At 55.2% G+C, this 15,613-nt stretch overlaps 1 protein-coding gene across 1 annotated transcript in view; it reads left to right on the top strand.

The window, feature by feature from the left end:
- LOC112119561 (heterogeneous nuclear ribonucleoprotein C-like) overlaps positions 1-15,613 on the top strand; it is a 39,516-nt gene that overhangs the window by 18,853 nt on the left and 5,050 nt on the right. Inside the window, exon 3 of the mRNA XM_024218258.2 lies at positions 15,138-15,188. Coding sequence (XP_024074026.1) covers positions 15,138-15,188 — 51 coding nt within the window. The remainder of the gene's footprint in view (positions 1-15,137; positions 15,189-15,613) is intronic.

Genomic DNA, 15,613 nt, shown 5'->3' with positions numbered 1-15,613 from the left:
CTGGAGCCAGAGAGGGAGGCGGGTCCCAGCAGGCTTCCTCCGGGATGGCCCTAGTGGACAGTGCCCAGGGGCTACTGAACAGGGGCAGTGGGGACCAGTGCAAAGGCAGGTTGAGGACCTGGCCTTGTCCCCCTTCCCGAAATCAGGGAGCTGACCACAGGCGGGCCGGTGCATGTGACACCACTGCGGGACTTGCTGCTCTGGTGCGCTGCCCTGGGACAGCACGGCCCGCTTCCTCCTCGACCGCGACAGCCCGCCAAAGGGTGTGAGTGGAGTGTGTGGCTCTCTGCCCATCCCTGGATCAGACCATTCCGCCACCTCGGCAGCGTCAGTAGAACGTGCTCATCTTCACATCCCACCCTACAGCTCGGTGCCAGGTGCCGGGATCCCTGCAGCTGTCTGTTCTCCCTCTCTCGGCGCTCTCCCAGCTCCTTGCAGCTGTTCATGGAGCCAAGATCTGGCCCCAAACTCCGACCTCTTTTCATGCCATGAGCCCTGTGCACAACCTGGACCTCCCACCCCCTTGCGTCTGATGGAGCTGGAGCTCAGCAAGGTAGTGAAGAAAGGGTCCCAGGGGTTGGATGCCACTTCAGAGCACGCTCCTCTACGGCCAGAAACACTTGCTTTGTAGTGGAATCTCTCCGCTCTCTCTGTGGCCTTGGTGGACTCTCCTTTCCCAACTGGATGCCACCACGGGGGATGCTGGGACGGGGGTCACATGTCAAATCTTCCTGCTGAAATATGGCTGTGCAGCTCAGAGGGCTCGCCCCAACTCCTTCGCCTTGATTTTCATCAGCAGCCCGAGGTGCTTGTTTCAAACGATATTTTGGATGCTGGGGAGAGGATGCCTTTGCACCGCCTGTGGTCAGGAGAGCCACTGGAGAGCCAAGCAGCAGAGCAGGGGTGGGGAGAGGGGATGGGTCAGTGCGGCGAGGGGATCCGTCGCTTACAAAGGTGTCTGTAGAATGAATGAGCTACAGAGCCACTGTGTCAACTCTCCTGTCTTCCTCACCCCCCGAATGCCAGAATTCAAGATCCTGAGCTGAACGTCCCAGGATTTGGGGTTGTTCACCTGGGGGCTTGGGCTTGGTCTGTGGGGAGTTTGGATCTGGAACGACTCTTCTGCTGGGTGCAGCATAGTCTGGCTCTGACCCCACTCTTGTTTAAACGTTTCCCTCCTAAAGTACGCAGATGAGGGGGGCGGGAAGGGCGTTGCCTCTGCCCCTGCTGGAAGCGCTTTGAAATGTGGTTTGGAATTAAATTTTCAAGGAGGGGCCACAGGGCCTGAGGAGAGAACAGCTCAGTCTAATGGGGACTGGACCAGGGGCAGAACGCCCTTGGCCCATAGGCCTGAGGCACGTGGTTTGCAGAAACTGAAGAGGAGGCCTCCTCGGATTCCTGGCTGTGTTTTGTAGCCGTTGCTTGAATTCCCGTGTGTGTGTGTGTGTGTGTGTGTGTGTGCGCGCGCGCAATGGAAGGTGTCTTGTTTTGCTATGTGTGCGCTCACATGTTCCAAGATTCCTTGTTGGCTGGGGAATTCCAGTTCTCATTGGCCGCCTGTAGCATGTGGGCTAGAGTCCTTCCCGCACCCTGAAATAGCTGTTGGAGGCTTAACGTATAGGAGAAGGGGAGATAAGCCCCTGGCACTATCCTGCTCTGACCTTGGAACACCGTGTCCTGGCTTCTCAAGCTTCCCCAATGCGTCGTGGTTGGGTGCGGGCGTTTCAGCAGCACTGTAGTGCAGAGGCTGCCTCTCCTGCCGTACGGGGCCAGTGGCCTGTGTGACCAAGTGGGGATTTTCCCTTTTTACGTTGTATGTGAGTCTTATTACTGAGCCTATGTGAGTTTTACTGTTTTGCATGAATACTGTGTGCCTCAGTTTCCCTGTGTGCTGCACCAATACCTCGGTGGTGGGAATAGGGGTGTGTGACTTTGGCTGAGACCTCTGAGGCAGGTGAGGCTGCTCCAGCTGCCTGCATGTATGCTATGACTGGTGCCCTTCGTAACCTGAGACCCAGGAGGGGGTGCAACCAGGTGATGACCAGGTGACTCTTTGAGGGAAGCAAGACAAAGACCAGGAGGAGGAGCAACGGGGCGGGGGGTCAGAGGTCGGGTTGCTGGAAGCGGGCAGTCTGTTTGGGGCACTGGAAGAGGGAGACTCCAGGGCATCTGGCCCAGGACTCCCCAAGATGGACGTGGCTGAAAGTCACCGATGTCTATAATAGCAAGCTTTGTTCTACACTGTGCTCCTGTCGACTAATAAACCTTCTGTTTTACCGACTGGCTGAGAGTCACGTCTGACTGCGGAGTTGGGGTGCAGGGCCCTCTGGCTTCCCCAGGAGCCCCGCCCGGGCGGACTCGCTGCGGGAAGCGCACGGTGTGGAAGAGGAGGCTGAATGCTCCGAGGTCAGACCCAGGAAGGTCGAAGCTGTGTGAGTTTCTTGCCCTGGCGACAGTCTGCTCAGAGAGAGGAGGCTCCCCCAGAGTCCGGACTGGCTTCGTATGGAGCAGTTCCAGAGCATCGCCCAGTGACTCGGTGACAGTCTGTCCCTGGAAGCCGTCAATGGGTGACACGGCCCACGAAGGATCAGGGATCCTGGATATCCAGTTGGGATTTCAGCCATAAAAATAGTTCCTTGTGTACTGCTCCTAAAACCAGCTCCCAGACCCTGTGACCACGGACTTCTAATAGACTCATAGTAATTAGAGATGAAAAAATTCTCTTAGCTCACCGGTGCCACCTGTCTGTAGCCAATGCCTGTTTTAAAGATGGGGAAACTGAGGCACGGTGCTCTTTCCAGGATCACCGATTGAGTCAGTGGCAGAGGCAAGACTAACCTCCCCCCTCTTATGGCCTAGTAGGTAGGGAGAGAGACTGGGACTGAGCCCCACCTCTGCCCCTGACCTGGTGGGTCACTTCCTCTCTCTGTGCCTTTGTTTTCCCCTTCTTTCTGTCTCGTCTAGTCTGTCAGCTCTTTGGCTCTTGCAATCTGTTTGTACAATGCCATGCACCATGGAGCCCTGACCTCAGCTGTGATACTGTGATAGAAATGAAATAATTGAACCAGACAACAGGAGGATTATGATCCCCAGTTTACAGATTCGGAGCTAGCCACAGTGCCATTAAGTGACTTGCCCAAGGTCACACAGAGATTCTGTGGCACAGACAGGAATCGAACCCGCTCTCCTGAGTTCCAGGGGCCCACCAGGCTAATTCTGGCGGACGGGTGGCGTAGCGCGAGGGTCCCTGTGTCCTTCAGCAGCGCAGCATGTGTGTTCTGAGGGCGCTAACTCACGGCTAAGGCTACGTTTTAGTCACATGTATTTTTAATAAAAGTCGTGGACAGGTCACGGGCATAAAAAAAAAATTCACGGCCCGTGACCTGTCCATGACTTTTACTATATACCCCTGACTAAAACTTGGTGCTCGCCACGGGTGCTGGGGGGGCAGCGGCACGTGGCCCGGGACCCCCGCTGGTGCTGGGGGAGGGGGTGGGCGGCGGCGCGTGGCCCGGGACCCCTGGTTGTGCTGGGGGAGGGGGTGGGCGGCGGCGCGTGGCCCGGGACCCCCGCTGGTGCTGGGGGAGGGGGCGGGCGGTGGCGCGTGGCCCGGGACCCCCGCTGGTGCTGGGGGAGGGAGGCCAGGTGATGCCACGCGGCCCGGGACCCCTGCTGGTGCTCGGGGAGGGGGCGGGCAGCGGCGCGCGGCCCTGGACCCCCGCCGGTGCTGGGGGAGGGAGGCCAGGTGATGCTGCGCGGGCCAGGACCCCCGCTGGTGCTAGTGGGGGGTTAGCGGGGCTGGCCGGCTCCCTACCTGGCTCCAACTGGCATGGTCCTGCAGCTCCTAGGTGGAGGGGCGGCCAGGGAGGCTCCATGTGCTGCTCCCGCTACAAGCGCCAGCTCCACAGCTCCCGTTGGCCGGGAACCACAGCCAATGGGAGCTGCGGGGGTGGAGCCTGCGGGCGCGGGCAGCATGCGGAGCCCCGGCTCCTCCGCCTAGGAGCTGCAGGGACATGCTGGTGGGAACCAGGGAACCCCTCCCCCAAGGTAAGCGCCGCCCCGCAGCCTGGTGCACGTGGCCCTGATGGACCATACGATTAGGTCTGTGTCTCCAGTTCCGTCGGTACAAACCTCATGGCACTGACAACCACCGGTACCGACGCCATCCACGCCACGGATCTCCGTGTTCGACGCAGTACCAGGGCTCCGCTGCCCCGTTCTCCCAGAGCATTGGACTCAATGACATCTCCATGCCGTGCACCACCTTTCTCCACATCAGAGTCAGATAGTGAGCAAGGGCACTTGGGTTCCACCGCTCGTCCTGCCCTCCATAGGGGTCCCAATTTCATCAGGGACACCAGGCGTACTGCCCGCCCACCCCTCAACCTCCATGGTTTGGGCAGCCATAGTACCAGCCACCAGCCCCCTTCCTCAAGGGCCGTTCTGGGACTCCTGGCAGGCCCAGAGGCAACAAGCCTCCCAGACCCCTAGTGTGGTGTACCAGCAGGCAAGGAGGCACCCTCCTTCAGCTGTGACGTCAAAGGTTGGGAACCTCCTGGGCACGTGGGGGAGGAAGTTGAGGCTGAAGCAGAAAGGGAAGACACCCTTCAAGCTCGTCTCTCGTTGTCCTCACCTGACGAGGTGGTGATGCCCCCTCTGCCATCCATGGTGGATGATTTTAAATCATTCCAGGACTTAGCTCAGAGCGTGGCAGAAGCCCTGCAAATACAGCTGCACCAAGTGAATGAGCCTCACCACAAACTGGTGGCCATTCTACACTCTTCCACCTCTGCCAGAGTGGCCCTCCCAGCTGAGAGGCGCTCCTGGCTCCTGCCAGAGTTATGTGGCAGACCCCTGTGTCCGTCCCGCTGACATGCAAGCGAGCAGACAAAAAGTATTATGTGCTGGCGATGGGCACGGAATTTCTATTCTCCCACCTGCCTCCCAATTCCATCATTGTGGATGCAGTTAATTCTAGGAGCTCCAGACTGCATTCGATGCGGCACACGTGGCGGCACGTTCAAGTTCCGCGGCCGTGATTATGAGAAGGGCCTCATGACTGCAGTTGTCTGCTTCCCTAAAAAGGTCCAACCCACGGTGGAGGCCCTTCCCTTTGAGGGAATGAAGCTGTTCACTGACAAGAAAGATGTTCCTTTCACACATTGAAGGATTCTTGGGTGACCCTTTGTTCCCTAGGGATACATGCCGGCCCACAAGAGAAAATACAGCCCTCCGCTGCTGTTTAAGTCTCGGTCATCGCAGTACGCGCCTCAGTGCTCATCACAGGGATCTTATGAGCCACAGAGAAAGAAATCAAGGTTCACCACGCGAAAGCAATTGGGACCACAGCTGTCTTCATCTCACCCCTCAACCTCCAAGTGGCAGTTTTGACGGGTTGGTCGAGGCGAACACTCCTCACCACCTTACGCTGGGAAACCCCACTCCTCCTTTTGGAGACCGCCTTGCCCCATTCCGCAGCATCTGGGAACGGGTAACCTCTGACAAGTGGGTGCTGGAGATCATCCAGAATAGATATGCCATCTACTTCTCCTCCCTTCCCCATCCTGCTTCAGGGACCCTTCTCATGAGAGTTGGCTACATCAAGCGGTAAACCATCTCGGAGTAGGAGCTATTGAACCTGTGCCTGTGCACCTCAGAGGCAAAGGCTTCTACTCTTGCTACTCCTGATACCAAAATAAAAGGGAGGCTGGAGACCCATACTGGACCTCCGAGCACTCAACCGATATGTCAAAGTGCAGAAATTCAAGACGGTCACCCATCCGTGATCATTCAGCGTTTGAGGAAGGAGATTGGCTCTCGGCCCTTGATCTTCAAGATACAAACTTCCACATTTCTATCATACCAAGTCACTGGTGTTACCTCAGATTCACGCTGGGCCAGGACCATTGCCAGTACAGAGCACTCCCTTTGGCCTCTCATCGGCCCCCAAGGTGTTCTCCAAGGTCCTCTCGGTAGTAGCACTCAGGGAATAATGATTTATCCCTACCTGGACGATTGCCTTCTCAGGGCACAGTCCTGCGCAGAGGCCCAACGAGTCACTCAGACCACATGGGACCTGTTTCTGAATCTTGGCCTACAGATCAACGAATAAAAATCAACCTTAACGCTGGTACAGAGGCTAGAATTCATAGGAGCTGACCTCGACTTCACTAAGGCAAGGGCGCTCCTCCCACATCACAGATTTCTCGGTCTCTCCTCGTTGATAGAGTGCAATCCAGCCCCCAAATCTCGGCCAGGCATTGCCTTCAGCTTCTGGGGCACATGGCCGTGGGCACATCTGGTATTGCTCATGCCAGACTACACATGAGATGCCTTCAAGCATGGTTGGGTTTGATTTACAGGCTGAACAGAGACAACTTGGCAAGCTTTTATCAATGCCCACCAGGGTCATGCAATCCTTAGACTGAGAAATGTGTGTACGGGAATCCCGTTTGCTCAGTCTTCCAGATCCCTTCTCCTGACCACCGACGCATCCTTCATAGGATGGGGAGCACATCTCAGTGGTCACACAATACAGGGCAAATGGTCTGTTGTGGAGACAGGCCTCCGTGTCAACCTGCTCAAGCTCAGAGCAGTCAGAAATGTGTGCGCTCCCTTCCTCCTGCTGATCAGGGAAACGCACACAGAGGTCATGACGGACAACCTGGCCCTTATGTATTACATGAATCGGCAGGGAGGCGCCAGGCCTCATTCCCTGTGTGTACAAGCACTGAAGCTGTGGAACCAGTGCATCTCCCATAACGTCCTAATATCAGCGACCTACAGTCACCGAGTCCCCAGGCGATGCTCTGGGACTGCTCCAGACGAAGCCAGCCAGGACTCTGGGGGAGCCTCCTCTCTCTGAGCAGACTGTCTCCAGGACAAGAAGCTTCCACAGCTTCGACCTTCCTGGGTCTGACCATGGAGCATTCAGCCTCCCCTTCCACACTGTGCGCTTCCTGCAGCGAGTTTTCCCGGACGGAGCTCCTGGGGAAGCCAGAGGGCCCTGCACCCCAACTCCGCAGTTAGACGTGACTCTCAGCCAGTCGGTAAAACAGAAGGTTTATTAGTCGACAGGAACTCAGCGTAGAACAGAGTTTGCTATCACAGAAATCACTGATTTTTCAGCCAAGTCCATCTTGGGGGGAAGGGAGCCCAGAGCTGGGGGGAGAGGAGCCCAGAGCCAGGGCTCTGGCCCTCCCCCTAAGTCACAAGCCAGCCAAGACTGACCCGCTTCCAGCTGCCTGTCCCCTGCCGTGCCCGTTGCTCCTCCTCCAGCCTTTGTCTCGCTTCCCAGGCCAAGAGTCACCTGGTCGCATCCCCCTCCTGGGTCTCAGGTTCCGAAGGGGCGGCCAGAGCATCCGTGCAGGCAGCTGGAGCAGCCTCCGCAAAAGTCACCCCCCCGTATTCCCACCACCTAGACATTGGTGCAATGCACAGGGAAACTGAGGCACCTACAGCATTCATGCAAAACAGTAAGACTCACATAGGCTCACATACAACATAACAAGGGAAAATCCCCACTTTGTCAGACCTACCTACCTACTGGGAATACACAATACAACGGCCGACAGTCTCAGCCGCAAATTCCCACGTGACCGTGAATGGGAGATAGCGATTCTACATGACATATTCCAACAATAGGGGATGCCGGTAATAGACTTGTTTGCTGCTCACCAGAAAAAGAAATGTCCACAGTACTGCTCCAGGGTGGGGATCGGACGACACTCCATGGTAGATGCTCTCCGTCCTTGGGACAAAGGCCTTCTTTACGCCTTCCCCCGTGCCCTCTATTACTGAAAGTCCTGTTGAAGATAAAAATGGAAAAAGCAAAGATCATTCTGATTGTCCCCACCTGGCCCAGGCAGACGCGGTACCCTTACCTGTCGCAGCTGGCATGATGTCTGCTGATGACTCTACCTTCTGTCGCAGAATGAGGGTCACACCCTCCTCCCCAATCTGCAGATCCTGCAACTCAAAGCATGGCTCCTTCATGGTTCCGGCACATAGAAACATCTTGCTCTGAGGAGGAACAGGAGGTGCCGTTACACAGTAGAAAGGGCCCTACTTGTCATACCTACCTTCAGAAATGGAAGAGGTGCCAGCCCAAGGGGGTCACCCCTAATTCAGCCACCCTACCGGTGGTCCTAGACCACCTGTTAAGCTTAAAGAAATCACATCTCTGTATTAGCTCGCTGAAGGTTCATTTAGCATCAGTTGCAACCTTCCACCAGCAGGTAGAAGGCTACTTAATCCTCTCCCACCCAACTATGAAGAGGTTTCTTAAACGCATAGCAAACCTCTTCCCACAACCCAGGCCCCCACTCCCTAACAGCACCTCAACCTAATGTGACACTAGACCGCCATTTGAGACATGGCCTGTTGTTCACTAACTCAGAAAGCGTTCCTCATTGCCATCACTTCGACCAGGATAGGGGAAATACGAGCTTGGATGGCGCATCCCCCTTTTACTGTGTTCTTCCCTGGCAAAGTCACACTCCGACCCCAGCCGAAGTTCACCCCTAAAGTCACTTCTGCATTTCACATGAATCAACTTATGCAGCTTCCAACATTTTATCTGAAACCTCCTGAGGACAACAGGGAAGCCATCCTCCATATGCTCGACATGAAAAAAGCTTTGGCCTTCTATTTGGACAGAACAAAGACCTTTAGAAAATCTCTGAAACTCTTCCTCTCCGTTGCGGATAGATCGAAAGGTGTCGTGATCTCCGCTCAGCAGCTCTCCAAGTGGGTCTCTGGCTGTATTAAACTCTGCTACCAACTGTGTGGGGTAACACCCCCATCTTCAATATGCACACATTCCAGGAGGTCAATCACCTTCTCCAAGGTCCCCATGTCACCTAGCTAGCTGCTCTGCTGATCTCTATCTGTGCATACCTTTGCATAGCACTATGGGGGATTCGGCTACAGACGCCCAATTCGGTGCCACAGGACTGTCGTCTATATCCGACTTGTCTCGGAAGTCCCATCCTCCAGTGGTGGATACTGCTCGGGAGTCACCTACATTGGAGCACCCACAGGGACATTACACGACGAAGAAGATACTCACCTTGTCCCCTAACGATGATTCTTTGAGATGTGTCCCCCTGTGGATGCTCCATGACCTACCCTCCTCCCCTCTACTTCAGAGTTCCCTCCGGTTGACTTTGCGGTAGAGAAGGAACGGAGGAGGGAAATGCGCGCGCAGGCTGGCAAGCCTTGTGGTGAGTGAGGTAACGCACATGCGGGACAGACTATTGAAATTCTCCGATCGGCAGTGTGGGGCGCGCACATTCCTACAGTGGAGCACCCATAGGGGAGACACATCTCGAAGAACCATTGTTACTGCACAAGGGTGAGTAACTTCTTCTTGCTAATGGGGAAAACACATTCTGAGCAGATCAGCTCAGATTTGGTTCTGTGGTTTATTGAACTGAATAATGAGTCAACAGAAATATTCACTCCTGTGAATGCTTTGCCTGGTTGCAGCCAGTTGTTGCGTGGTGGTTGGGGGAGGAGTGGAAAATGTTCTCTCCCCACTCTTATTCTCCTGACGATGTGTCCCCTGTGTTACCAGATTTGCCCGTGACTTTGGGGTTCGCTTATTTATTGGGGGGGGGGGGGTTCTGTAATTCTGTCAATGTACTGCTTGTGTCACTTGTGTCCTCACACAGAGCTCTACTCCTGCAAGTCCCCTCCCAATGGAGCTCTCCTGCAGGACCTAGGTTCCCCAGGGCTGGGTTCTTCCAGCCCCAGGATCAGACGAACACACACATGAACAGAGCACATCTGAGAGGACCGGGTTAATCAGCACTCCCAAGCTGACCCCTTAGCTGTCCCTGGACTCAGCAGGCTGGGTCGAGCTGCACCTCCAAGCTGTCACCCTCATATGTCATATTTAGCACGGCCCTGTCCCCACATTCACGTTACAATGGTTCTGGTCGTAACCCACTGGATGAGCAAACCCCACAGGGTTTTTGGGCGCTGCAGGGATCTTTAGCTTAGGTACGAGGAGTGTTGCTGCAGAGCGAATGAGGAAACCAAAAAACCTCACGAAGGCGGACGGGGGGGAGAAGCAACCGGCTTAACCATGAGAGTTATTTATTGCCAGGTAATAACCATAGGGGAGCCGAACAAACAAGACAGTTATAATATTAAATCCAACTTAAATTTGATTATAAAAGTCAGGTTTAGAAAACTATAACTGATCACATAAGTCAGGGTCAGAAGGCTATACCTAGAGAGAGAGAGAGATGGGTTCTCACCACTCCGATCGGGGGTCCCAGGTGGTGGTGGTAGCTGAGGATTTGGAGTGCTGGAGACAGGCAGAGCCCCCAGCATAATCAGTCAGGAGAAGATGAAGTCCCAATGGAACAGATGCAGATTTTGGATCCAGGCATCAGAACGCTTACTTGAGCATGGATAGGGGTTTTTGGAGGGAAAGAACAATGGTTCAAGGGAGAACACTAGATCTGTTTATGGGTAAACTGATGCCTCAAGGGAGGATACCAAAGCTGTTTTGTTCAGGCTAGACAATAGGAACTGATCATTCCTGGCTGTGGGCGGTGCTCCTTCCAGGGAGCTCACAATGCAATTAGGCAGCTTCAGTATTTTGGATACCACTAAAGGGTTTATTACTAGAATTGGTCTGATAACTAGTGAGCTGGGTGTGTTCAGGCGCGGGTTCATTAACATCTGGTGCCGAGATCCCCCCCATCATGCACTGCTTCCCTGCTTTTCTGGTCCCAGAGTTCCGGGCGGTTCTTGCCTTTGAGTCTCCGTTCTCCATTCTGTATGGTAATGGAGATGCCTCCCTGTCCCATCTCCGATGCAAATGAGGCGAGGGGAGTTGCCTTAATCTGTCACCCTTGTCCGGAGGGGTTTAGGGGTGTCTCCCACGGCCTTTTCATTGCTTTTTGTAAGTCTTTCTTCTGATCGGCTTTGGTTCAAGCAAAGGCTGGGGGAGGGGATGGTCTTTCGTGAGTCAGACAGGCTGGGTACTGCACCCTGGTTCCCCAAGAACACAGAGCTGATAGGTAACACCTCTGCCCAGCCGGAAGCCTCCTGCATTCTCACTTCTGGTCCCCCAAACCTTTACACCATGGTGTCACCTCTCATCCTTTGCCCTTCACCAGCCCCTTCTAGCCAAGGATCTCCAAAGCACTTCCCAAACATGAATGAACTAAAACTCAAAACCATTTTTCTGGGTGAGGTGAGGATCGTTATCCTTGTTATACAGAGGGGGAAACGGAGGCAACGAGATGAGAACTGACTCCTCTAAAATCATACAGTAGCGCTATGGGAGAACCGAATTCAGATGTCCTGATTCCCTGCCCGGTGTCTCCATCACAAGCCCTTCCTTCGGCTCCGATGTTTCTGCTGATGTAATAGAAACACTGGACCGCAGGAAACTTGCCGTGGACTTCTGCACCCTTCCCCTGCCCCGGCACCTCGCAGAGCGGTGACACTCCAAAGCGAAGCTTCACATTAGTATTCATCCCACAGCTGCTGACTCTGCAAAACCACAGAATATGTTATTACATCCTTCACGCAGACCCCAAACTTCTGGTTCAGGGTGTATGATTTATTACAGGCATGCTGGCTTCTCGCCTTGGCATGCTCTCTCTGACAGATTGCTTCTTAATTTGGAGCTGAAAGACCAGATAGTGTGTGCACAGAACCAGAAACCGTGAAATTTAACATCAGAAACCTGTAACTGCAGATTCCCAGATAACGGGTCCTGCTCAGACTGCTCGAAGGGGGCTCCTCTCTATCTAAACTCCCTGCCAAGACCCAGACACGCTCAGTAATAGACTTCCTGGGGGGGTCTAAATGCCCTGAGAATCCAGAGTGAGCCTCAGTGGCAGTGTCCCACACAGCCAGAGACACCCCTTCAGTGCCTGTCTCCCCCAGAAGGCCTTTCCTGTCCCATTTGTACTGAAAAATTCCTGGGTTTGACAAAAGCCATAATTCCATTTTTATTGATTTCCCCCCTAATTTTGGAAGTGCGGGAACACGCTAGATCCAGCTCCCCGCTCCGGAAGGAGAGAGGAGTGTCCCGGGTGACCTAGCCGCCATCTCCCCTTTCTGACTGGGGAGCTGGATCAGTGCTGGTATACGTCGTGTCGTCCGTTTCGCGCCTGCCACATATGCATACCAGCTTTGCAGATTGCATGGAGAGTCGTGACAGGAGGCTGGGCACGAACTGCTGAGCCGCCCTCTGTCATGCCAGCTCCTGTTAAGGGAGGTAAATCGGAGCTGGCTAGAGAAACCTGCTCCTGAAACAGCTCCCAGCCTGATTCGCTGGGGGCTCCAGAAAAGCTTGGGGGGGCAGACACAAGAGGGGAAGCCAGAGAGTGGAAGGAGGATGGGAGCTCTTCTCTCCTGGCTGCAGAGGCTGGGAAGTCCTTCAGCCTGAAGCCCCCAGCCTGTGTACGGTGGGAAGGTGGTGGGATTGCACCGGTGATTGCTGAACTTGAGGGTCTGTGGGAGGTTTTTGGAGCAGAGCAAGGGGAGCCCTTCTATGCCCTGGTACCCGTGGGGGCTTGTCCGGGAGCCTGAGCCAGCGCAAGAGTTTGGTGGCCCAGAGATGGAAGAGCCCCTGCAGGGGCTGGTAAAGCAACAGCAGGAGATGTAGAAGGCTATGCAAAGCTTGCAGCAATCCCCCCAGGTCGAGAGGCAGGATTTGCTTACCTGGCAGGCCGAGCAGCAGAAAAGCCTGCAGGAACAGGCCAGCGTACAACAGCAGCTCCTGCAGAGAATGGCAGCTGGGCACAGGACTATGGAAGATGGTCCCCGCGGATGACCCAGATGCGTTCCTCCACACTTTCAAGCGGGTAGCCATGGGGGCTGGGTGGGATAGGGCACCCTATCTAGCCGGCGAAGCCCAAGTGGCTTAAATGTTCCTGAGTGAGGAGCAGGCCAGGAAATACAATGTGGTAAAGCCGGCTGTCCTGGATTGGGTGGGACTGCCCTCTGAGAAATACCGCCAGAAGTTACGGTCAGCAAGGGGGTGTGTGGGCGGCCCCAGGCGTTCGCCCAAAGGTTGATGGACTGGGCCACCCGCTGGCTGAGACCCAGCACCCAGAGTGTGGGGGGGATTATGGACGCATTGGTCCTAGAACAGTTCCTACAGGGCCTCCCCAACAGCACACGAGTATGGGTTAGGTGGCATCAACCGAGTATGGTGCCTGGGGCCGAGAAACTGACTGAGGAGTATGCGGAGGCCAATTTCCCCAGGAAAGAGGGACGACCATATAAAGACTTGGAGTCTGGGAGAAAGCCCAGAGAGGAAAAGGGAAGGCACCCAAGGAGCTCCCCCTGGGGCCTGACCATTTAAGAACATACGAACGGCCGTACTGGGTCTGACCAAAGGTCCATCCGGCCCAGTATCCTGTCTTCCGACAGTGGCCAATGCCAGGTGCCCCAGAGGGAGTGAACCTAACAGGTAATGATCAAGTGATCTCTCTCCTACCATCCATCTCCACCCTCTGACAGACAGAGGCTAGGGACATAACAAGGGGGACAGCCCGTACTTGGAGTGTGGCTGGGCTGAGTTTTGCAGCTGGGCTAACACTGGAGGGCAGGGGAATGGGCAGAGATTGTCCATCGTTCCAGTGATGGTGGGGAGGAAACCCCAGAGGGGCCTGGTAGATACGGCCTCAGCCTGGTTTCTTATCTAGAGGGGGCTGGTAAAGCCACACTGGATGGTTCCCGGAGCCAAGGTGAACCTTGAATATGTCCATGGGGATGAGAGACAGTCCCTGTGGCCCAGGTGCCCCTTGAGGTCCGGGGCAGGTTCCAGTGGAGATGGGTCGGGGTAGTGGAGGGGCTGCCTTATCCACTGGTGTTGGGCATGGACTGGGACCCCTTCCCAGGAGGGAAAGGAGGTGGTGGGAGGAAGACTACGGTGGGGAAAAGGGGAGGTCCCCCGAAGAAGGAGGTGGAACCACCTAAAGTGGACCTATGGGGGTATCCACCCCCCACACTGTAATTTCTGTGGGTGGGGGGTAAATGAATCTCGCAAGGAGGACCCCGGGGGGGTCACCCGAAGGTAGAAGGAGATCTCCCCTGGAGTGCCCAATCCGGTAGAGGGGATGGGGAAGGACGAACCTGGTGGTTAGGCAAGGGGGGGAGGTGTGTGACAGGGTGCTGGGTATGAACTGCTGAGCCAGCCCTGTGCCACGCCAGTTCCCGTTAAGGGAGGTAAATCGGAGCTGGCTAGAGAAACCTGTTCCTGATTGGCAAAGGGGAAACAGCTCCCAGCCTGATTAGCCTGGGGCTCCAGAAAGGCCAGACAGAAGAGGGGAAGCTGGGGACTGGGAGCTCCTCTCTCCTGGCTGTAGAGGCTGGGAAGTCCTTCGGCCTGAAGCCCCCAGGCTGTATATGGTGAGAAGGTGGTGGGCTTGCACCCTGTAAATAAACTGCAGTGGTGACTGCTGAACCTGAGGCTCTGGGAGTGGTTTTTGGAGCAGAGGCAGGACCAAGGGGGGCCCTGCTGTGCCCTCTTACAAGAGCTGTCAGCGTTGAAAGCAAATAAAAGTTGGGCAACTGCTTTTCATGCTGAAGTGGGTTGAAAAGGGAAAGTGGTGGCTGACTGTGTTTCAGAACATGAGGGGTTTTCTGACAGCTTCCAAACCCAAAAGCATTAGAAGAGAGCGATCCGTACCCCGATATTTATCCAGCAAATGGCAACGTTCATTTCTTGCACCAGTTACCCCCATTCTTTGTAATTTTTATAATAAAAACTAATAAATTCCCAAGTAAATTTTAAATAAAACACACACCCACCACCACCAAGCAAAGGCCTTATAACCCAGCCAGCCCCTCCGGACTGTTCCTCCTAGCTCATCCAGAGACACCCACAATTGCAAATATCACAGTGGCCTGCGGATGCTGCTCACTGCTGATCCCTCCCCATGATCTAGAGATGCCCCCTACTCCACATGGTAATCCCCACGCTGTGTAAGCAGAGAAATCTCACCAACTACGCATTGCTGCATCCTCCTGGGAGTTCCCAGGCCCCATGGCTGAGTGGCATTGCTGGGACGGGGGCATGGGGGAGGCACAGCTACCATCATGCTCACCACTGCGAGTGGCTCGCTCTCACCTCCCTTGCTATCTTCTCTCTCCTGCAGCAGTAACTGTGACCTGGACTATGAGCTCTACAGGGACGATTTCCCTTACAGGTGAGTGATGTCTGGCCCCTGGGCGCTGCCAGCTCTTCCCCCTTTGGCGTTTCGAGGGGGGGGCTGATGAAGTGCTGTGATTGAATTCCTTCCTCCCCCCCCCCCCCCCGTATCCCAGCTCTGAGTGGCCAAGTTTCATCTACCTCAGGGTACGTCTCTGCTGCAGAGGAAGAGCTGATTGCCGCATGGGCTAGGCATGCCCGTGCCAGCGTTAAGCTAGCTAGTGTGGAGAACAGTAGTAGTGTAGACGTGGCAGCTCAGGCTAATAACCTGAGCACAAACCTCCAGGGGAGCCAGGCTGCGCCCTTGGGTTGCTAGCCCATGCTGCCACATGGTCACTATTGCTGCCCGTGCTAGCTAGAGGGAAATAGCCTGGGCGTGCCTGTCCGCTGCAGTGACACCGTCACGTGCCATAGACGCGACGT

The sequence above is a fragment of the Terrapene carolina genome, unplaced genomic scaffold (assembly GCF_002925995.2).
Source record: "Terrapene carolina triunguis isolate 2854851 unplaced genomic scaffold, T_m_triunguis-2.0 Scaffold165, whole genome shotgun sequence".
Classification (NCBI taxonomy): Eukaryota; Metazoa; Chordata; order Testudines; family Emydidae; genus Terrapene; species Terrapene triunguis.
This window is presented reverse-complemented; position numbering and strand designations above follow the sequence as displayed.